This window comes from Rhinoderma darwinii, chromosome 12 (assembly GCF_050947455.1).
Source record: "Rhinoderma darwinii isolate aRhiDar2 chromosome 12, aRhiDar2.hap1, whole genome shotgun sequence".
NCBI classification, from domain to species: domain Eukaryota; kingdom Metazoa; phylum Chordata; class Amphibia; order Anura; family Rhinodermatidae; genus Rhinoderma; species Rhinoderma darwinii.
The window spans coordinates 1753302-1776047 of NC_134698.1; the positions used below are offsets into that span (position 1 = coordinate 1753302).

The following is a 22746-nucleotide window of genomic DNA, read 5'->3' on the forward strand; positions in this document are numbered from 1 at the left end:
GAGTTGGTCCTGTCGAGACCAGAGGTCCAGCATATCCATCCGCATCTCCTGTGACGTCATCTTGGTCTTGGAACGACCAGCGGGGTCCATGGCCTGAGCGTACTGTCACGTTTGGTTCGTGGACCCACTGGGCCATACCGCCTTGGCAGTATGGCATCTGGCCAACAGGGCGCAGGTCACAGTCTATAGTTCGTATAAGGTACCTGTGGCAGCTCGGACAGTAGCAAGGCAGGCTCGGCTGGGACTAGGCAGCAGGTAGACATCAGGCATGGAGTAGCAGGACAGGCGTGGAATACAGCACAGCACGGCACTTAACCAGGATAGCGCGGGATACTGGATACAGGAACGGGAAACACTGGGAACTCGAAGACACTAGGAGACCATTTGCATAGACAAACTTTGGGTACGACAACAATGCTCAGGCAAGGAAGGAAGTGGCTGGGTCCCTCTTATAGTCCAGGGTACTCATGGGCTAATTATACATTAAAGTCCCTACGAGACCCGGCCAAGGTGAGTGCTGGCGTCTACTGAGGAGGAGACTGGGGCCAGCGCTCGCAATCCCATGGCTGCGGCCGTCAGGAGGTGAGTGAGCCTGACGGCCCGTGGCCATGGGCATGACATTATCTATCTATCTATCTATCTATCTATCTATCTATCTATCTATCTATCTATCTATCTATCTATCTATCTATCTATCATCTCCTATATATCTATCTATCTATCTATCTATCTATCTATCTATCTATCTATCTATCTATCTATCTATCTATCTATCTATCTATCTATCTTGTGGAGAGATAGGACATGGCACAAGTTTGGGCATAAATCTCAGCCTAACGTAGATTTAATTTCCGTTCTTAAAATTGCGCTAAGTTTATTATGAGGCGATCACCTTTTAATGAATTTGGTGCACTCCCCTCCAGCTTCCTCCTTTTCTTATCTGGCTGGTTTTACCCTGATATATGCCGGCAAACGGGCTCCACGTACAGAAGCAATCGCTGTACTGTATGGGTTCAGTACGATCGTTCGGTCGCCATCAGTTTGTGTCATTGTTGGCAGCACGTCCTCTGTTTACACGGAGAGATTCGCTGCCGACAAAGAGAATTTTTACTGCCGCTTAAAAAATGCGATCAGCCGACAAGTGCGCGTTCTGCTCTCCCGCTCCGCATAAAACCGCCTTTAGACCGGCATAAATCCGACAAATCGCATAATCATGGTCCGAAAGAAATTAAAGGGGTTGTCCACGAAGATAGATAGATATCCTGTGGATAGGTCATCGGTTGTCCGGTCGTGGAAAACCCCTTTAATAGGCCAAGGTGGGCAAGTACCTCGTTCATCCACAGCGCCCCCTGCTGCCCTAAAATAAAAGACCATGCGTTTTCAGCACACGTACAGATCAGCGGCTTCCTTCACAGCAGCGGTTTCAGTCCGATGGTCGTCCGGAGGATAAGACGGCGACAACATTTACTGAACACTAACTCCAACGGAGTCCGTAATAGCTGAGGCAGAACGCTGTGTACGCCCCCTGCAGGATGAACCATGTAAATATTAACTTTACCTATAGAGGGCGTCACAGCGGCCATTATTTTAATGTTCACCTTTAACCTTGTATATATGGGAATCTAATATACAGCATTAGCCCTGTCACCTCCATGTCGCCTGTTATAACATGGCCTGTACGTTGACTCCATTAACTTCCATTCAGCTGATTTGTATATATATATCTGTTCCTGGAAAAGCTGGGTGACAACCAAAAGGACCTGTATTTCATTTGCTGGGAGGGTTGTCACACAGCTTTCCGGGGCTACGGAATGATAAATGATCTCGTTCAGTAGTGATACATCCCCCAATACTAGATCGCTGCGTAATTTAGCGGATTTGCCATTCAGGGGTCTGGGAAAGCTGGATGAAACCTGAATAGTCAGTCACATATTAATGTGGTAAATTATTGGATAATAGACCTGTCCTAATATTAAAATATTAAATCCTGGCGGTGGAATAAAATCAGAGCGCAGGGCGAGCGCAGGTGGAGGGGGACTTAATTTTCACAAGACCAGATTGTAATTTGGAGAAAATTTCTATGTAAATATTAAGCGACGCAAGTCAAATAGAAAAGCATTGTGCAAAGTTTAGGTGAAATGGCAGAAAGGAAGAGGGCGGGGACAAGTGGCGAGACAGCGAACCGATGAATCTGTCGTTATAGACACGGGCAATGCTGTATACACCCAGAGCTGTATATCTATGGAGATGTATATAATCTCAGGATCCCAGTATATATATAACACCTGGATTCTTCCTCTATTGCGGAGTCTTTCATATTCTCTGGAGCTGTTTCTTTTATCAGTTTCTGGAAAAGTTGGGTATACAGCAATATATAGACAAAGCCGTACACAGATATCATGGGCTGGACATATGTCGCCATCTAGTGCTCAACAGTGGTACTGCAGTAATTGTGCTGTCCCTTTACCAATATAAATAGAAAACTGTGATGGTTTCTATAGTTGTATCAGAGGCGTAGCTAGGGGTTTAGAACAGGGGGGCAAAACATCTGAGTGGGCTCCAACCCAGCGGGCCTCCCAACGCATGTTTACTACTGAAGAGGCGAATTCTACTTTTAGTAGTTATCATTCTGGATGAGCTCTGGGCTGTATATGCGGCTGTATTATCCAGTCTTACTGAAGTTTAATCTTTTCTCTAACAGAGGAGTTTGCATTAGAAAGTGTTGCAGACCTCTCAAAGTGAATGAAAGAGTATATAACCCCCATCATCCCTGTATATACCAGTCATCAGCTCTGTATATACCAGCCATCATCCCTGTATATAACCCCCATCATCCCTGTATATACCAGTCATCACCTCTGTATATACCAGCCATCATCCCTGTATATAACCCCCATCATCCCTGTATATACCAGTCATCAGCTCTGTATATAACCCCCATCATCCCTGTATATACCAGTCATCACCCCTGTATTTACCAGTCATCAGCTCTGTATATAATCCCCATCATCCCTGTATATAACCCTATCATCCCTGTATATACCAGTCATCAGTTCTGTATACAACCCCCATCATCCCTGTATATACCAGTCATCAGCTCTGTATATAACCCCCATCACCCCTGTATATACCAGTCATCAGCTCTGTATATACCAGCAATCATCCCTGTATATAACCCCCATCATCCCTGTATATACCAGTCATCAGCTCTGTATATACCAGCCATCATCCCTGTATATAACCCCCATTATCCCTGTATATACCAGCTATAATCCCTGTATGTAACACCCTATCATCCCTGTATATACCAGCCATGAGCCCTGTATATACCAGCCATCATCATTGTATATACCAGTCATCATCCCTGTATATAACCCCCATCATCCCTGTATATAACCCCCATCATCCTTATATATACCAGCCATCATCCCTGTATATACCAGTCATCATCCCTGTATATACCAGCCATCATCCCTGTATATACCAGCCATCATCCCTGTATATAACCCCCATCATCCTGTATATACCAGCCCCTGTATACTGGGTGTAATTCTCAGTATCTGTATTATTCTGTATATATACACTGCACAGTACCACTTCTCCTGTCCTGTATACTGGGTGTAATTCTCAGTATCTGTATTATTCTGTATATATATACACTGCACAGTACCACTTCTCCTGTCCTGTATACTGGGTGGAATTCTCAGTATCTGTATTATTCTGTATATATATATACACTGCACAGTACCACTTCTCCTGTCCTGTATACTGGGTGTAATTCTCAGTATCTGTATTATTCTGTATATATATGGACACTGCACAGTACCACTTCTCCTGTCTTGTATACTGGGTGTAATTCTCAGTATCTGTATTATTCTGTATATATAGACACTGCACAGTACCACTTCTCCTGTCCTGTATACTGGGTGTAATTCTCAGTATCTGTAATATTCTGTATATATACACACTGCACAGTACCACTTCCCCTGTCCTGTATACTGGGTGTAATTCTCAGTATCTGTATTATTCTGTATATATACACTGCACAGTACCACTTCTCCTGTCCTGTATACTGGGTGTAATTCTCAGTATCTGTATTATTCTGTATATATACACTGCACAGTACTACTTCTCCTGTCCTGTATACTGGGTGTAATTCTCAGTATCTGTATTATTCTGTATATATGTACACTGCACAGTACCACTCCTCCTGTCCTGTATACTGGGTGTAATTCTCAGTATCTGTATTATTCTGTATATATACACTGCACAGTACCACTTCTCCTGTCCTGTATACTGGGTGTAATTCTCAGTATCTGTATTATTCTGTATATATATACACTGCACAGTACCACTTCTCCTGTCCTGTATACTGGGTGTAATTCTCAGTATCTGTATTATTCTGTATATATGGACACTGCACAGTACTACTTCTCCTGTCCTGTATACTGGGTGTAATTCTCAGTATCTGTATTATTCTGTATATATGGACACTGCACAGTACCACTTCTCCTGTCCTGTATACTGGGTGTAATTCTCAGTATCTGTAATATTCTGTATATATATACACTGCACAGTACCACTTCTCCTGTCCTGTATACTGGGTGTAATTCTCAGTATCTGTATTATTCTGTATATATACACTGCACAGTACTACTTCTCCTGTCCTGTATACTGGGTGTAATTCTCAGTATCTGTATTATTCTGTGTATATATATACACTGCACAGTACCACTTCTCCTGTCCTGTATACTGGGTGTAATTCTCAGTATCTGTATTATTCTGTATATATGGACACTGCACAGTACCACTTCTCCTGTCCTGTATACTGGGTGTAATTCTCAGTATCTGTAATATTCTGTATATATATACACTGCACAGTACCACTTCTCCTGTCCTGTATACTGGGTGTAATTCTCAGTATCTGTATTATTCTGTATATATACACTGCACAGTACTACTTCTCCTGTCCTGTATACTGGGTGTAATTCTCAGTATCTGTATTATTCTGTATATATATACACTGCACAGTACCACTTCTCCTGTCCTGTATACTGGGTGTAATTCTCAGTATCTGTATTATTCTGTATATATGGACACTGCACAGTACCACTTCTCCTGTCCTGTATACTGGGTGTAATTCTCAGTATCTGTATTATTCTGTATATATACACTGCACAGTACTACTTCTCCTGTCCTGTATACTGGGTGTAATTCTCAGTATCTGTATTATTCTGTATATACACTGCACAGTACCACTTCTCCTGTCCTGTATACTGGGTGTAATTCTCAGTATCTGTATTATTCTGTATATATAGACACTGCACAGTACCACTTCTCTCGCTCAGTATGCTGGGAGTATCCGCGCAGCCTCTGTGTAGCCTGCGGCTTGTGTAGAGCGGTTGCTCGGGAGACGTGGGTGTGGTCAGGACATTGAGGTGCCTCCTTTCATCTCTCGTCATAGGGACACTGCCATCCTAGAAACACTTGGGGACAGATTTACTAAGGCCGTGTTCACATCTGCGTCCGGGCTCCGTCCCGAGGTTGTGTCATACGTCAGTCTTGACTTTCTGCTCCGCTGGACACCTGGCGTGCCTCAGTGGGGATTGCCGAGTGGGTGCATCTCTGCAGGGATTGCCGAGTGGGCGTGCCGCTGTAGGGATTGTCGAGTGGGCGTGCCGCTGTAGGGATTGCCGAGTGGGCGTGCCTCAGTGAGGCTTGCCGAGTGGGTGCATCTCTGCAGGGATAGCCGAGTGGGCGTGCCTCTGTAGGGATTGCCGAGTGGGCGTGCCGCTGTAGGGATTGCTGAGTGGGTGCGTCACTGTAGGGATTGCCGAGTGGACGTGCCTCAGTGGGGAATGCGGTGGAGGGATTGCCGAGTGGGTGCATCTCTGCAGGGATTGCCGAGTGGGCGTGCTTCTGTAGGGATTGCCGAGTGGGCGTGCCTCAGTAGGGATTATCTGCCCGCGGTTTGACATTTATTTCTGTCTTCTGATCCAGCAGTGATGTCTGGCTCTCCGTGGACTTGGACCCCCGTGGCTCAGGATCAGCGTTTTGCCCGCGCCCACCACACCTGTACACCCATAGGGGGCAAGCTGTATCTATGTGGTGGTCTGATCTCCGGTAACTCCAGAGAGGCCCCTCTTGACGACATTGTGACCTTTGATCCAGAGAAGGAGGGAGCAGAGAGCGGCGCACGGCGCGGAGTGTTTCGGAGGAGTCACCATGAGGCGGTGGCGCTCGACAACAAGTGGTTGTGTGTGGTCGGGGGATGGGACGGCTCGCGGAGATTATCTTCAGTCTTCAGCTACGACACAGAGACAGGAGCGTGGGCATCGTGGGCAGAGGAGCGATCCAGTCACCCCCCGGCGGGGCTGAGCAGTCACACCTGCACCAAGATATCTGACCGCGAGCTGTGCGTGGTTGGCAGGGAGGGGGGACTGCGCACACAAAGACGTTACGCCAGCGTCTACACGCTACAGGTCAACGCCAGCGCCAACACTTACCGGCAAGTAATATTTAACCCTCGATTCTGCCCCACATAATGCATCAGTGTGATAATTATTAAGTTGCCACCCAGCTTTCCCCAGACCCTGCATGTATTGTTATAGAGAGCTCTGTTCATGAATCAGGAGGTAGGGGGAGGGCTGCCCGCTGCTCAGTGATTTCTCTCCCTCCAGGTACAAGGAGTCGGGGTCCCGCACAGCGTCACGCTCAGGGCACTCCGCCGCCCTCCTGCGGGCTGACACTACACGTGGCACAAGGGACGGGTGGTCTCTACGTGTGTTTGGAGGGCGAGAATCGGCTCCTGTTGACGTGGTCGGGCACTGGAAGAAGGAACAAGTCCAGGTATCAGTCAGAAGTTACCTAGTGGGCGGCCGGTGTCTGAGATGAATGGAGAACTACAAATCCCATCATGCCCTGACCGCTACAAGCACGGCACATCCTGGACCAGCTCACATCATTACAGGGGTCCCAGAAGTCTCAGCGGTTAGATACACCCTCTCAGATTGCATAGTCTCAGAGCAGTTAGATACACCCTCTTAGATTGCATAGTCTCAGAGCGGTTAGATACACCCTCTTAGATTGCATAGTCTCAGAGCGGTTAGATACACCCTCTTAGATTGCATCGTCTCAGAGCGGTTAGATACACCCTCTTAGATTGCATAGTCTCAGTGCGGTTAGATACACCCTCTTAGATTGCAGTCTGAGCAGTTAGATACACCCTCTCAGATTGCAGTCTCAGAGCAGTTAGATACACCCTCTTAGATTGCATAGTCTCAGAGCAGTTAGATACACCCTCTTAGATTGCATAGTCTCAGTGCGGTTAGATACACCCTCTTAGATTGCAGTCTGAGCAGTTAGATACACCCTCTCAGATTGCAGTCTCAGAGCGGTTAGATACACCCTCTCAGATTGCAGTTAGATACAACCTCTTAGATTGCAGTCTCAGAGCAGTTAGATACACCCTCTCAGATGGCAGTTAGATACACCCTCTCAGATTGCAGTATGAGCGGTTAGATACACCCTCTCAGATGGCAGTTAGATACACCCTCTTAGATTGCAGTTAGATACACCCTCTCAGATGGCAGTTAGATACACCCTCTCAGATTGCAGTATGAGCGGTTAGATACACCCTCTCAGATGGCAGTTAGATACACCCTTAGATTGCAGTTAGATACATCCTCTCAGATTGCAGTTAGATACACCCTCTTAGATTGCAGTCTCAGAGCAGTTAGATACACCCTCTCAGATGGCAGTATGAGCGGTTAGATACACCCTCTCAGATGGCAGTTAGATACACCCTCTTAGATTGCAGTTAGATACACCCTCTCAGATTGCAGTTAGATACACCCTCTCAGATTGCAGTTAGATACACCCTCTCAGATTGCAGTTAGATACACCCTCTCAGATTGCAGTTAGATACACCCTCTTAGATTGCAGTCTCAGAGCAGTTAGATACACCCTCTCAGATGGCAGTTAGATACACCCTCTCAGATTGCAGTATGAGCGGTTAGATACACCCTCTCAGATGGCAGTTAGATACACCCTCTTAGATTGCAGTTAGATACACCCTCTTAGATTGCAGTTAGATACACCCTCTCAGATTGTATTGCCTGAACACTCAGCCCAGATTTTCGTTCTTCTCTCAGGAGGACGTGGCTCCATGTCCACGGCTGCTGGAGCAGCTTTCCCAACTCGTGGCCGCCACAAAAGCCAAACACGAAGCTCCAAAGAGCCTGCGGCACCATTCCTGCTCTGTGATTGGGCCGTTCCTAGTGGTTTTCGGTGGAGAAGCTCTCGGTAGGAGCCGCGATGCCGTCTGCAATGACCTCCACATCGGTGACACACGTGAGTTTTTCTGCTACAATTCCTCTGGTCCGGTGGCTGATCCCTCAGGACTTTTAGGGTTAATCGATGGCCTCATTGCCAAACCACCAAGAACGTCACCTCCTGAACCCCCAAATCATGTCTGCCTATTTTCACAGGGTGTACCCCAATGAGCTGGTTCTGTTTTCCCGGATCAGATCCGCGCCACAAAAGAGTCGGCCATCGGACGTGTCTGCTTACCGACCGCCTTTACCTGACGGGAGGATTTGGCCCCGATGGCAGGACCCCGTGCCCAGAGATCTCCGTGCTGGACTTCCTATAATGGGCAGAGACAGAGCAGGGGTCTCGTCCTCTGCAGAACTTAACGTGTAAAAGATTAAAAAAAGAAAATATTAAAATAACCGTCTCAGCCGATCCATAAAAATACCGTCACACCGTCAAAGAGAAACGGTCAGTCGAAAAAACTTTTGACGGGTCATAGTGAAATGTCGGTGGGGGTCCAGGTGCCAAGCGCTCTGCCCCCTCAGCTTTATTGGTATGACCCCGGTTCGTCGGGTGAGGACGCACTGATAGACTTCTATGGGCCCATCTTCAGCTAAGCCGGCCCCTCCGAGAAGAAGCGGGGGCTGTACCATCACAGCCGGAGGGGCAAAGCGTTTTAGCACCTGGACCCCACCGATCAAAACTTCTGACCCGTCACTATGAGAATGAACTCTCAAATCCACGAGGTGTGACCTCAGCGAGGAAAGGCAGCGATAAAGTATAGACGCGCCGTAACTGTGACAATAACTTTATTTAACAAAGAAAAAAAAAAAAAACATGACATGGCCAATGTAAACTCCATGTTTTTTATGAAACGGATGCCGGCCTAGGTCATGTGACAACGAGTAACCCAACATCTGCGGTGCGCAGCTCAGAGATAATAAAAGTCAAGTGGAACCGGGGGAGGAGGCTCAGCACGTGTCCTCCATTAAACGAGCGACAAAGACGGCCGATCCCAGGGACGATCAGGACACGAGGACGCCGGCAGAGCTGGGTTTGCCGCCGGATCCGTCCCCGTTCTCCTTGGGCGACTGTTTCTGGTCGTCCTCGCCCATCAGGCGGATGTTGTGTTTTTCCCGGTACTCGTTCAGCTCGCGCCCCTTGCTCTGCAGCTGCGTGCTCAGCGTCTCGATGATTTTATTGATCTGCAATGAGATTGATTACAATGACTTCTCCTGGAGACCATCAGTGACTGGACGTTATGATCACCTGCCGATGTGGAACCACAAGGCCCAGCAGATCGTGTGAAGCCCTGAGAGGTAGAGATGAGGAGATCCTTACCTGATCCTTATTATTCTCTAGTGCTGGGAGAACTTCCTTCACTGTCCGCTCCACCAAGACCCCCCCGACCATCCGATAACACTTCCTGTTCTGTTCTACTTCCTTCAAAGTGTCAATCACCAGTCTAGAGACAAGGGAGGAAATAGGGTTAACAATGCAGCCTATCCATTCACTAGAGAGCAGCGGTGACATCACTGAGAATGCAGCCGATCCATTCACTAGAGAGCAGCGGTGACATCACTGAGAATACAGCCGATCCATTCACTAGAGAGCAGCGGTGACATCACTGAGAATGCAGCCTATCCATTCACTAGAGAGCAGCGGTGACATCACTGAGAATGCAGCCTATCCACTCACTAGAGAGCAGCGGTGACATCACTGAGAATGCAGCCTATCCATTCAGTAGAGAGCAGCGGTGACATCACTGAGAATGCAGCCTATCCATTCACTAGAGAGCAGCGGTGACATCACTGAGAATGCAGCCTATCCATTCACTAGAGAGAAGCGGTGACATTACTGAGAATGCAGCCTATCCACTCACTAGAGAGCAGCGGTGACATCACTGAGAATGCAGCCTATCCATTCAGTAGAGAGCAGCGGTGACATCACTGAGAATGCAGCCTATCCACTCACTAGAGAGCAGCGGTGACATCACTGAGAATGCAGCCTATCCATTCACTAGAGAGCAGCGGTGACATCACTGAGAATGCAGCCTATCCAGTCTCTAGAGAGCAGCGGTGACATCACTGAGAATGCAGCCTATCCATTCACTAGAGAGCAGCGGTGACATCACTGAGAATGCAGCCTATCCAGTCACTAGAGAGCAGCGGTGACATCACTGAGAATGCAGCCTATCCATTCACTAGAGAGCAGCGGTGACATCACTGAGAATGCAGCCGATCCATTCACTAGAGAGCAGCGGTGACATCACTGAGAATGCAGCCTATCCAGTCCCTAGAGAGCAGCGGTGACATCACTGAGAATGCAGCCTATCCAGTCCCTAGAGAGCAGCGGTGACATCACTGAGAATGCAGCCTATCCAGTCCCTAGAGAGCAGCGGTGACATCACTGAGAATGCAGCCTATCCATTCACTAGAGCGCAGCGGTGACATCACTGAGAATGCAGCCTATCCACTCACTAGAGAGCAGCGGTGACATCACTGAGAATGCAGCCTATCCATTCACTAGAGAGCAGCGGTGACATCACTGAGAATGCAGCCTATCCATTCACTAGAGAGCAGCGGTGACATCACTGAGAATGCAGCCTATCCACTCACTAGAGAGCAGCGGTGACATCACTGAGAATGCAGCCTATCCATTCACTAGAGAGCAGCGGTGACATCACTGAGAATGCAGCCTATCCACTCACTAGAGAGCAGCGGTGACATCACTGAGAATGCAGCCTATCCATTCACTAGAGAGCGGCGGTGACATCACTGTGAATACAGCCTATCCATTCACTAGAGATCAGCGGTGACATCACTGAGAATGCAGCCTATCCACTCACTAGAGAGCGGGATATCTATTATACTCACGTGTGTTCATTTAACTCCATCTCGAGCTCCGCAGCCTTGGAGGCTAACCCTCTCTGTTCTTGTCTGAGGCGATTAAATCCGGCTACAACCTGAAGAACAAACAAGAAATTAAGAACACGTCAAATACCGAAGATAAACGTATAACATATCTAAGGGCCTGTTCACATCAGCGTTCGCTTTACTCGGAGGTTTCCGTCAGGTGAACCCCTCAACGGAAAGTCAAACGGAAACCTAAGCTTCCATTTGCATCACCATTGTCGACTGCGCTATTGATTCCGTCAAAAAAACGGAAACCTGCCGGAACGGTGACAAACGGAAACCATTAGCAATGTTTCCGTCACCATTTGATATAAATGGTGACGGAAACGGAAGCTGTGGTTTCAGTTTGACTTTCCGTTGCGGGGTTCACCGGACGGAAACCTCAGACGGAAAGCCAACGCTGATGTGAACAGGTCCTTACACCAGTGACATCACCGCTCTCCACATATAAGGGATATATTACACCAGTGACATCACCGCTCTCCACATATAAGTGATATATTACACCAGTGACATCACCGCTCTCCACATATAAGTGATATATTACACCAGTGACATCACCGCTCTCCACATATAAGTGATATATTACACCAGTGACATCACTGCTCTCCACATATAAGTGATATATTACACTAGTGACATCACCTCTCTCCACATATAAGTGATATATTACACCAGGGACATCACCGCTCTCCACATATAAGTGATATATTACACCAGTGACATCACCGCTCTCCACATATAAGTGATATATTACACCAGTGACATCACCGCTCTCCACATATAAGTGATATATTACAGCAGTGACATCACCACTCTCCACATATAAGTGATATATTACACTAGTGACATCACCTCTCTCCACATATAAGTGATATATTACACCAGTGACATCACCACTCTCCACATATAAGTGATATATTACACCAGTGACATCATCACTCTCCACATATAAGTGATATATTACACCAGTGACATCACCGCTCTCCACATATAAGTGATATATTACACCAGTGAAATCACCACTCTCCACATATAAGTGATATATTACAGCAGTGACATCACCGCTCTCCACATATATGTGATATATTACACCAGTGACATCACCGCTCTCCACATATAAGTGATATATTACACCAGTGACATCACCTCTCTCCACATATAAGTGATATATTACACCAGTGACATCACCGCTCTCCTCATATAAGTGATATATTACACCAGTGACATCACCGCTCTCCACATATATGTGATATATTACACCAGTGACATCACCTCTCTCCACATATAAGTGATATATTACACCAGTGACATCACCGCTCTCCACATATAAGGGATATATTACACCAGTGATATCACCGCTCTCCACATATAAGTGATATATTACACCAGTGACATCACCGCTCTCCACATATAAGGGATATATTACACCAGTGACATCACCGCTCTCCACATATAAGGGATATATTACACCAGTGACATCGCTCTCCACATATAAGTGATATATTACACCAGTGACATCACCGCTCTCCACATATAAGTGATATATTACACCAGTGACATCACCACTCTCCACATATAAGTGATATATTACACCAGTGACATCACCACTCTCCACATATAAGTGATATATTACACCAGTGACATCACCACTCTCCACATATAAGTGATATATTACACCAGTGACATCACCACTCTCCACATATAAGTGATATATTACACCAGTGACATCACCACTCTCCACATATAAGTGATATATTACACCAGTGACATCACCGCTCTCCACATATAAGTGATATATTACACCAGTGACATCATCGCTCTCCACATATAAGTGATATATTACACCAGTGACATCACCACTCTCCACATATAAGTGATATATTACACCAGTGACATCACCACTCTCCACATATAAGTGATATATTACACCAGTGACATCACCACTCTCCACATATAAGTGATATATTACACCAGTGACATCACCGCTCTCCACATATCAGTGATATATTACACCAGTGACATCACCGCTCTCCACATATAAGTGATATATTACACCAGTGACATCACCGCTCTCCACATATAAGTGATATATTACACCAGTGACATCATCGCTCTCCACATATAAGGGATATTTTACACCAGTGACATCACCGCTCTCCACATATAAGTGATATATTACACCAGTGACATCACCGCTCTCCACATATAAGTGATCTATTACACCAGTGACATCACCGCTCTCCACATATAAGTGATATATTACACCAGTGACATCACCGCTCTCCACATATAAGTGATATATTACACCAGTGACATCACCGCTCTCCACATATAAGTGATATATTACACCAGTGACATCACCGCTCTCCACATATAAGTGATATATTACACCAGTGACATCACCACTCCCCACATATATGTGATATATTACACCAGGGAGATCACCGCTCTCCACATATAAGTGATATATTACACCAGTGACATCACCGCTCTCCACATATAAGTGATATATTACACCAGTGACATCACCACTCCCCACATATAAGTGATATATTACACCAGTGACATCACCGCTCTCCACATATAAGTGATATATTACACCAGTGACATCACCGCTCTCCACATATAAGTGATATATTACACCAGTGACATCACCGCTCTCCACATATATGTGATATATTACACCAGTGACATCACCGCTCTCCACATATATGTGATATATTACACCAGTGACATCACCGCTCTCCACATATAAGTGATATATTACACCAGTGACATCACCGCTCTCCACATATAAGTGATATATTACACCAGTGACATCACCGCTCTCCACATATAAGTGATATATTACACCAGTGACATCACCGCTCTCCACATATATGTGATATATTACACCAGTGACATCACCACTCTCCACATATAAGTGATATATTACACCAGTGACATCACCGCTCTCCACATATAAGTGATATATTACACCAGGGACATCACCGCTCTCCACATATAAGTGATATATTACACCAGTGACATCACCACTCTCCACATATAAGTGATATATTACACCAGTGACATCACCGCTCTCCACATATATGTGATATATTACACCAGTGACATCACCGCTCTCCACATATATGTGATATATTACACCAGTGACATCACCGCTCTCCACATATAAGTGATATATTACACCAGGGACATCATCACTCTCCACATATAAGTGATATATTACACCAGGGACATCACCGCTCTCCACATATAAGTGATATATTACACCAGTGACATCACCGCTCTCCACATATAAGTGATATATTACACCAGTGACATCACCGCTCTCCACATATAAGTGATATATTACACCAGTGACATCACCGCTCTCCACATATAAGTGATATATTACACCAGTGACATCACCGCTCTCCACATATAAGTGATATATTACACCAGTGACATCACCGCTCTCCACATATAAGTGATATATTACACCAGGGACATCACCGCTCTCCACATATAAGTGATATATTACAACAGTGACATCACCGCTCTCCACATATAAGTGTTATATTACACCAGTGACATCATCGCTCTCCACATATAAGTGATATATTACACCAGGGACATCACCGCTCTCCACATATAAGTGATATATTACACCAGTGACATCATCACTCTCCACATATAAGTGATATATTACACCAGTGACATCATCACTCTCCACATATAAGTGATATATTACACCAGTGACATCATCACTCTCCACATATAAGTGATATATTACACCAGTGACATCATCACTCTCCACATATAAGTGATATATTACACCAGTGACATCACCACTCTCCACATATAAGTGACATATTACACCAGTGACATCACCGCTCTCCACATATATGTGATATATTACACCAGTGACATCACCGCTCTCCACATATAAGTGATATATTACACCAGTGACATCATCACTCTCCACATATAAGTGATATATTACACCAGTGACATCACCTCTCTCCACATATAAGTGATATATTACACCAGTGACATCACTGCTCTCCACATATAAGTGATATATTACACCAGTGACATCACTGCTCTCCACATATAAGTGATATATTACACCAGTGACATCACCACTCTCCACATATAAGTGATATATTACACCAGTGACATCACCGCTCTCCACATATAAGTGATATATTACACCAGTGACATCACCGCTCTCCACATATAAGTGATATATTACACCAGTGACATCATCACTCTCCACATATAAGTGATATATTACACCAGTGACATCACCGCTCTCCACATATAAGTGATATATTACACCAGTGACATCACTGCTCTCCACATATAAGTGATATATTACACCAGTGACATCACCGCTCTCCACATATAAGTGATATATTACACCAGTGACATCACCGCTCTCCACATATAAGTGATATATTACACCAGTGACATCACCGCTCTCCACATATAAGTGATATATTACACCAGTGACATCACCGCTCTCCACATATATGTGATATATTACACCAGTGACATCATCACTCTCCACATATAAGTGATATATTACACCAGTGACATCACCGCTCTCCACATATAAGTGATATATTACACCAGAGACATCACCGCTCTCCACATATAAGTGATATATTACACCAGTGACATCACCACTCTCCACATATAAGTGATATATTACACCAGTGACATCACCGCTCTCCACATATAAGTGATATATTACACCAGTGACATCATCGCTCTCCACATATATGTGATATATTACACCAGTGACATCATCGCTCTCCACATATAAGTGATATATTACACCAGTGACATCATCGCTCTCCACATATAAGTGATATATTACACCAGTGACATCACCGCTCTCCACATATAAGTGATATATTACACCAGTGACATCACTGCTCTCCACATATAAGTGATATATTACACCAGTGACATCACCGCTCTCCACATATATGTGATATATTACACCAGTGACATCACCGCTCTCCACATATAAGTCATATATTACACCAGTGACATCACCACTCTCCACATATAAGTGATATATTACACCAGTGACATCACCGCTCTCCACATATAAGTGATATATTACACCAGAGACATCACCGCTCTCCACATATAAGTGATATATTACACCAGTGACATCACCACTCTCCACATATAAGTGATATATTACACCAGTGACATCACCGCTCTCCACATATAAGTGATATATTACAACAGTGACATCACCGCTCTCCACATATAAGTGATATATTACACCAGTGACATCACCTCTCTCCACATATAAGTGATATATTACACCAGTGACATCACCGCTCTCCACATATAAGTGATATATTACACCAGTGACATCACCGCTCCACATATAAGTGATATATTACACCAGTGACATCACCGCTCTCCACATATAAGTGATATATTACACCAGTGACATCACCACTCTCCACATATAAGTGATATATTACACCAGTGACATCACCGCTCTCCACATATAAGTGATATATTACACCAGTGACATCACCGCTCTCCACATATAAGTGATATATTACACCAGTGACATCACCGCTCTCTCTATATAAGAACATATATTCCAGCGCAATCTCTTGTATAATACTGCTATGACGTACAGGAGATTATTGTTCGCCAGTCATGAATGAGACATTATACATGTGGGTGACACATGGAGTCCCTGTTTGGGGCGGGGCCCGGGGACACGTGACAGGAGCGGGGTGTATATAAATATCAGTTGGACGCGGACACAAGACGATATAAGGGGATGTGGCACCTGCTCCGCCGCTATCTGCTTGGCCGCCGCTGACGCCATCTTCCTTCTCCTCACACTGAGCGCCGTTGCTCTGCGCACCGGAAACCTCTAGTCACGTGACTTCCGGCGGCGCTCTCTCCGTCATATCGAGTAAGGGAAAGCCCCGGATGTCGGGCAGCGGGCGGTTGCTGGGGCGCGCGGGGTACGTCATCGCCGGGCTCTGGTGAGTGACGTCATGTCGTCTGGCCATACACGGGGTTTGTGACCCTGGAGTGAGGGGGCGTGTGTTTACCTCAGTATAAACCTACAGGACGTTGAGAAGGCTCTAGGGACTACAACCCTCTGCGTTGAGGGACTACAACCCTCTGCGCGCGGAAGGACTACAACCCTCTGCGCGCGGAAGGACTACAACCCTCTGCGCGCGGAGGGACTACAACCCTCTGCGCGCGGAGGGACTACAACCCTCTGCGCGCGGAGGGACTACAACCCTCTGCGCGCGGAGGGACTACAACCCTCTGCGCGCGGAGGGACTACAACCCTCTGCGCGCGGAGGGACTACAACCCCCTGTGTGGAGCGACTACAACCCTCAAAGCGGAGTGAGAGTAATTGCTGGGACTTGTAGTCACCCAGCAGCAATAGAGTAAGGTGGGAGGGCGGAGTCTAGAGGAAGGGGCGGAGCCTACAGTGATAAATGTCACATGAGACATGAAGTTGTCCAGTTTCTGACATCACTTCCTCCATTATAAGCCCCTCCCCCCATCCTGACAACTCTGTTCCCACAATGAACTCTGAAAACTTTTTCATAGACACAAACACCTCCTGACAGCGGGGAAATGTCAGGTGAACCTTCTGGGCACTTCTGATTGGCTGAGGGGCTCACGGGGGCGGGGTTTATGGGATGCTTTCCTGCCCCTGACTGGCACTTTGGGATCGGTATTGTGTCTTATCACTGATCTCGTGTTGTGTGTGAAGGTTGAGGAAGATGTCATCCGCCATGGAAGCCCCGAAACCCCTCATCGCAGTCTGTCAGATGACGTCCACATCCGATAAAGAGAAGAACTTCTCCACGTGTTCGCGGCTCGTCCAGGAAGCTGCCGCTCGCCGCGCCTGCACCGTATTCCTGCCGGAGGCTTTCGATTATATTGGCAGCAGCACCGAGGAGACCCTGAGCCTGGCAGAGACCCTACAAGGAGACCTCATACAGCGCTACAGCGCCCTGGCCAGGTGAGAAGGGGCGGGGCTCTGACAACTACTCATTTATTACATCACACTGGTATGAAGATGCGGAATCTCCTTCTTATACTGATCTGAGTGATGTCATGTCCGCTACTCAAGTCACAGCCAAAACCGCACTCACAACCTGTATGCTCCAGTCACATCTAAAGTTGCATTTAATATTCTTACGCTCCAGTCACATTCAAAGCTGAGATGTGATATAACTGCCTAATAGTGAGTGCAGCTTTGAATGTGATTGGAGTAGAATACAAGATGTAGCTGAAGATCGGTACGAGATAAGCAGGGGGTCCTCTAGGTGTATGTGGACTGGATTTCATGAAACAATTGACCCCCCTCCCCCTTTTGTATCAGAGATTGCAGCGTCTGGTTATCTCTCGGAGGCTTTCACGAGCAGGGATCGGGCGGGGACGAGGATCGGAGGATCTTTAACTCCCATGTGATCTTGGATGCTGCAGGTAAATCCTCTGATGTGCAGGATATTAATGTGAAACTCCACTGCCTGCTACTGAGTTCTATCACATCTTCTACTCCAGTCACATCCAGAGCTGCGATCACAATCCTATGGTTTTGTGATTCTGCAGTGCATTGTGGGAGCTCAGATAGGAGTTGTTCTCAGGACCTTGTCTGTATCTCTGTATCCCGTGCAGGACGCGTTGTATCCGTCTACCGTAAATCCCACCTGTTTGACGTGGAGCTGCGGAGCGGCGTCACCCTGAGGGAGAGCAGTTTTACCATCCCTGGGGCCGAGATTGTTCCGCCTGTCAGCACCCCGGGGGGGAAGGTAATTGGGGGACATTAGCGCTTGACCTCAAACGATGACTGTAGACCGACACACAGTCACAAAACCACCGCACTCATAGGAGAGGTTCAATGGAAACCAAATACTGCTCACAGCTGAGGTATTGTTACAATGTATCCAGTCTAGACAATCCTCTGTGAGCTAAACGCCACGTAAAATTTCCTATCCTAATAGTTTGTTACAGTGTGTCAGTGCAGGTAAAATGTATCGGTCTGCAGAACACATTGTATAGCTCATAGACTGGATACCATTGTAACAACCCCTCAGCTATGAGAAGTATTTGTCAGAACATTTTTGAATGTTCCTGTTCACTGACAGCAAGCAGAGGTGTTAAAATTGAGGTGAATAGAAACAAGTGTATAAATCATGATGGCTGTTCTCTGCTGCAGGTCGGTCTCGCGGTTTGCTACGATCTGCGGTTTCCGGAGATGTCTTTGGCGTTGTCCAGGGAAGGAGCGGAAATCCTTACCTTCCCGTCGGCCTTCACCGTCACCACCGGGCCGGCACACTGGGAGGTCAGTCTTCATGAATGTCTTTATGATTAGATACAGTGTGATACTCACCGCATCCTCTGCCCTGCAGGTGTTACTGCGAGCGCGTGCCGTAGAAAACCAGTGTTACGTGGTGGCAGCGGCACAGACCGGCGCCCACAACGCGCGCAGGACGTCCTACGGCCACGCGATGGTTGTAGATCCGTGGGGGGTGGTTATAGCGCAGTGCACTGACGGACCGGGGCTATGCTATGCTGAGATCGATCTGCCGTATCTTCAGCGTGTGCGGAGGGAGATGCCGCTGCAGGATCACCGCCGCCCTGATCTGTATGGCGCTGTCAGCAGGAAGACGTCAAGCTGAATAAAGCGGAAGCCGGAGCGCTGAGGAACAAATCAATCATGACGGCACCGAGCGATTGGCGGCTGCGATCTGTGCACAGGCTGGAGCCGGGGGAATAAATGGATTTCTTGATTTATAAATGGTGGTCTTCTCTACAGAAACACAAGGGGGCTGTCCTGCAGCTGGAGAACTACAACTGCCAGCAAGTCTTCTCCAGCCTGCGGCAACCACAGGTTAAAAACTACAACTCACAGGCATAAGAAAACACGGCCCAGGCTGACGGCCAATGATCAGCAGCCAGAATTCTGATGTTACTCTTAATACTGCACCGAATGGTGGTCTCCCCGTCCTAAACAAAACAGAGGTTTACCCTTCCCATGTGGAGCAGTCACTTCATATATTATGTTCAGTATTTGCGTTATCGACAACTGCACGAAATAATGTTTTTATCTTAATGAATATTGCAGTAGAGCAAGTACAAGCTACAATAAAGAATATAACTACTATAATACTGCTCCTATATACAAGAATATAACTACTATAATACTGCCCCTATATACAAGAATATATCTACTATAATACTGCCCCCTACATACAAGAATATAACTACTATAATACTGCTCCTATATACAAGAATATAACTACTATAATACTGCTCCTATATACAAGAATATAACTACTATAATACTGCTCCCTATATACAGGAATATAACTACTATAATACTGCTCCTATATACAAGAATATAACTACTATAATACTGCCTCCTATATACAAGAATATAACTACTATAATACTACCCCTATATACAAGAATATAACTACTATAATACTGCTCCTATATACAAGAATATAACTGCTATAATACTGCCCCTATATACAAGAATATAACTACTACAATACTGCCCTCTATATACAAGAATATAACTACTATAATACTGCCCTCTATATACAAGAATATAACTACTATAATACTGCTCCTATATACAGGAATATAACTACTATAATACTGCCTCCTATATACAAGAATATAACTACTATAATACTGCCCCCTATATACAAGAATATAACTACTATAATACTGCCCCTATATACAAGAATATAACTACTATAATACTGCCCCCTTATATACAAGAATATAACTACTATAATACTGCTCCTATATACAAGAATATAACTACTATAATACTGCTCCTATATACAAGAATATAACTACTATAATACTGCTCCTATATACAAGAATATAACTGCTATAATACTGCCCCTATATACAAGAATATAACTACTACAATACTGCCCTCTATATACAAGAATATAACTACTATAATACTGCCCTCTATATACAAGAATATAACTACTATAATACTGCTCCTATATACAGGAATATAACTACTATAATACTGCCTCCTATATACAAGAATATAACTACTATAATACTGCCCCCTATATACAAGAATATAACTACTATAATACTGCCCCTATATACAAGAATATAACTACTATAATACTGCCCCCTATATACAAGAATATAACTACTATAATACTGCTCCTATATACAAGAATATAACTACTATAATACTGCTCCTATATACAAGAATATAACTACTATAATACTGCCCCTATATACAAGAATAGAACTACTATAATACTGCCCCTATATACAAGAATATAACTACTATAATACTGCCTCCTATATACAAGAATATAACTACTATAATACTGCCCCCTATATACAAGAATATAACTACTATAATACTGCCCCCTATATACAAGAATATAACTACTATAATACTGCCTCCTATATACAAGAATATAACTACTATAATACTGCTCCTATATACAAGAATATAACTACTATAATACTGCTCCTATATACAAGAATATAACTACTATAATACTGCCCCTATATACAAGAATATAACTACTATAATACTGCCCCTATATACAAGAATATAACTACTATAATACTGCCCCTATATACAAGAATATAACTACTATAATACTGCCCCCTATATACAAGAATATAACTACTATAATACTGCTCCTATATACAAGAATATAACTACTATAATACTGCCCCTATATACAAGAATAGAACTACTATAATACTGCCCCTATATACAAGAATATAACTACTATAATACTGCCTCCTATATACAAGAATATAACTACTATAATACTGCCCCCTATATACAAGAATATAACTACTATAATACTGCCTCCTATATACAAGAATATAACTACTATAATACTGCTCCTATATACAAGAATATAACTACTATAATACTGCTCCTATATACAAGAATATAACTACTATAATACTGCCCCTATATACAAGAATATAACTACTATAATACTGCCCCTATATACAAGAATATAACTACTATAATACTGCCCCTATATACAAGAATATAACTACTATAATACTGCCCCCTATATACAAGAATATAACTACTATAATACTGCTCCTATATACAAGAATATAACTACTATAATACTGCCCCCTATATACAAGAATATAACTACTATAATACTGCTCCCTATATACAGGAATATAACTACTATAATACTGCTCCTATATACAAGAATATAACTACTATAATACTGCCCCCTATATACAAGAATATAACTACTATAATACTGCCCCCTATATACAAGAAAATAACTACTATAATACTGCTCCTATATACAAGAAAATAACTACTATAATACTGCTCCTATATACAAGAATATAACTACTATAATACTGCCCCCTATATACAAGAATATAACTACTATAATACTGCCCCTATATACAAGAATATAACTACTATAATACTGCTCCTATATACAAGAATATAACTACTATAATACTGCC

At 44.6% G+C, this 22746-nt stretch overlaps 3 protein-coding genes across 11 annotated transcripts in view; 2 read left to right on the forward strand and 1 right to left on the reverse strand.

The window, feature by feature from the left end:
• KLHDC9 (kelch domain containing 9) overlaps positions 1-8715 on the forward strand; it is a 101881-nt gene extending 93166 nt beyond the window's left edge. For 3 of the 6 annotated variants that reach the window (XM_075844004.1, XM_075844005.1, XM_075844002.1), the window contains exons 2-5: positions 6004-6508; positions 6681-6849; positions 8154-8352; positions 8490-8715. In XM_075844004.1, the coding sequence (XP_075700119.1) occupies positions 6006-6508; positions 6681-6849; positions 8154-8352; positions 8490-8653 (1035 nt within the window). In that variant the 5' untranslated portion in view covers positions 6004-6005 and the 3' untranslated portion in view covers positions 8654-8715. Of the gene's footprint in view, positions 1-5438; positions 5614-6000; positions 6509-6680; positions 6850-8153; positions 8353-8489 lie in introns of those variants that run through there. The other 3 variants (XM_075844000.1, XM_075844003.1, XM_075844001.1) reach the window with 2 other exon arrangements.
• Positions 8716-9105: 390 nt separating this feature from the next.
• PFDN2 (prefoldin subunit 2) lies at positions 9106-17218 on the reverse strand. Its single transcript, XM_075843303.1, has 4 exons — positions 17047-17218; positions 11190-11278; positions 9655-9778; positions 9106-9518 (listed from the first exon to the last, which is right to left on the reverse strand). Exons 1-4 carry the CDS (start codon positions 17083-17085, stop codon positions 9339-9341), a joined length of 432 nt encoding a protein of 143 aa, XP_075699418.1. The 5' UTR covers positions 17086-17218; the 3' UTR covers positions 9106-9338.
• Positions 17143-20032, forward strand: NIT1 (nitrilase 1). 4 transcript variants are annotated; one of them, XM_075843299.1, is made up of 6 exons: positions 17143-17248; positions 17999-18250; positions 18614-18717; positions 18910-19043; positions 19451-19576; positions 19644-20032. In XM_075843299.1, exons 1-6 carry the CDS (start codon positions 17193-17195, stop codon positions 19911-19913), a joined length of 942 nt encoding a protein of 313 aa, XP_075699414.1. In that variant the 5' UTR covers positions 17143-17192; the 3' UTR covers positions 19914-20032. The 4 variants fall into 4 exon arrangements, with proteins under 4 accessions (XP_075699414.1, XP_075699417.1, XP_075699416.1 ...); XM_075843302.1 differs by having other exon boundaries at positions 17155-17175; XM_075843301.1 differs by lacking the exon at positions 17143-17248 and adding an exon at positions 17558-17622.
• The last annotated feature ends 2714 nt before the right edge of the window (positions 20033-22746 follow it).

Coding starts and splice junctions, on each gene's coding strand:
- PFDN2 (XM_075843303.1), bottom strand. CDS start 17,085: ATGGCGTCAGCGGCGGCCAAGCAGATAGCGGCGGAGCAG. Junction 11,279..17,046: donor AGCAGATAGCGGCGGAGCAG/GTGCCACATCCC, acceptor TTTGTTCTTCAG/GTTGTAGCCGGATTTAATCG. Junction 9,519..9,654: donor TAGAGAATAATAAGGATCAG/GTAAGGATCTCC, acceptor ATCTCATTGCAG/ATCAATAAAATCATCGAGAC.
- NIT1 (XM_075843299.1), top strand. CDS start 17,193: ATGTCGGGCAGCGGGCGGTTGCTGGGGCGCGCGGGGTACGTCATCGCC. Junction 18,718..18,909: donor TGTGATCTTGGATGCTGCAG/GTAAATCCTCTG, acceptor TATCCCGTGCAG/GACGCGTTGTATCCGTCTAC. Junction 19,044..19,450: donor TCAGCACCCCGGGGGGGAAG/GTAATTGGGGGA, acceptor TCTCTGCTGCAG/GTCGGTCTCGCGGTTTGCTA.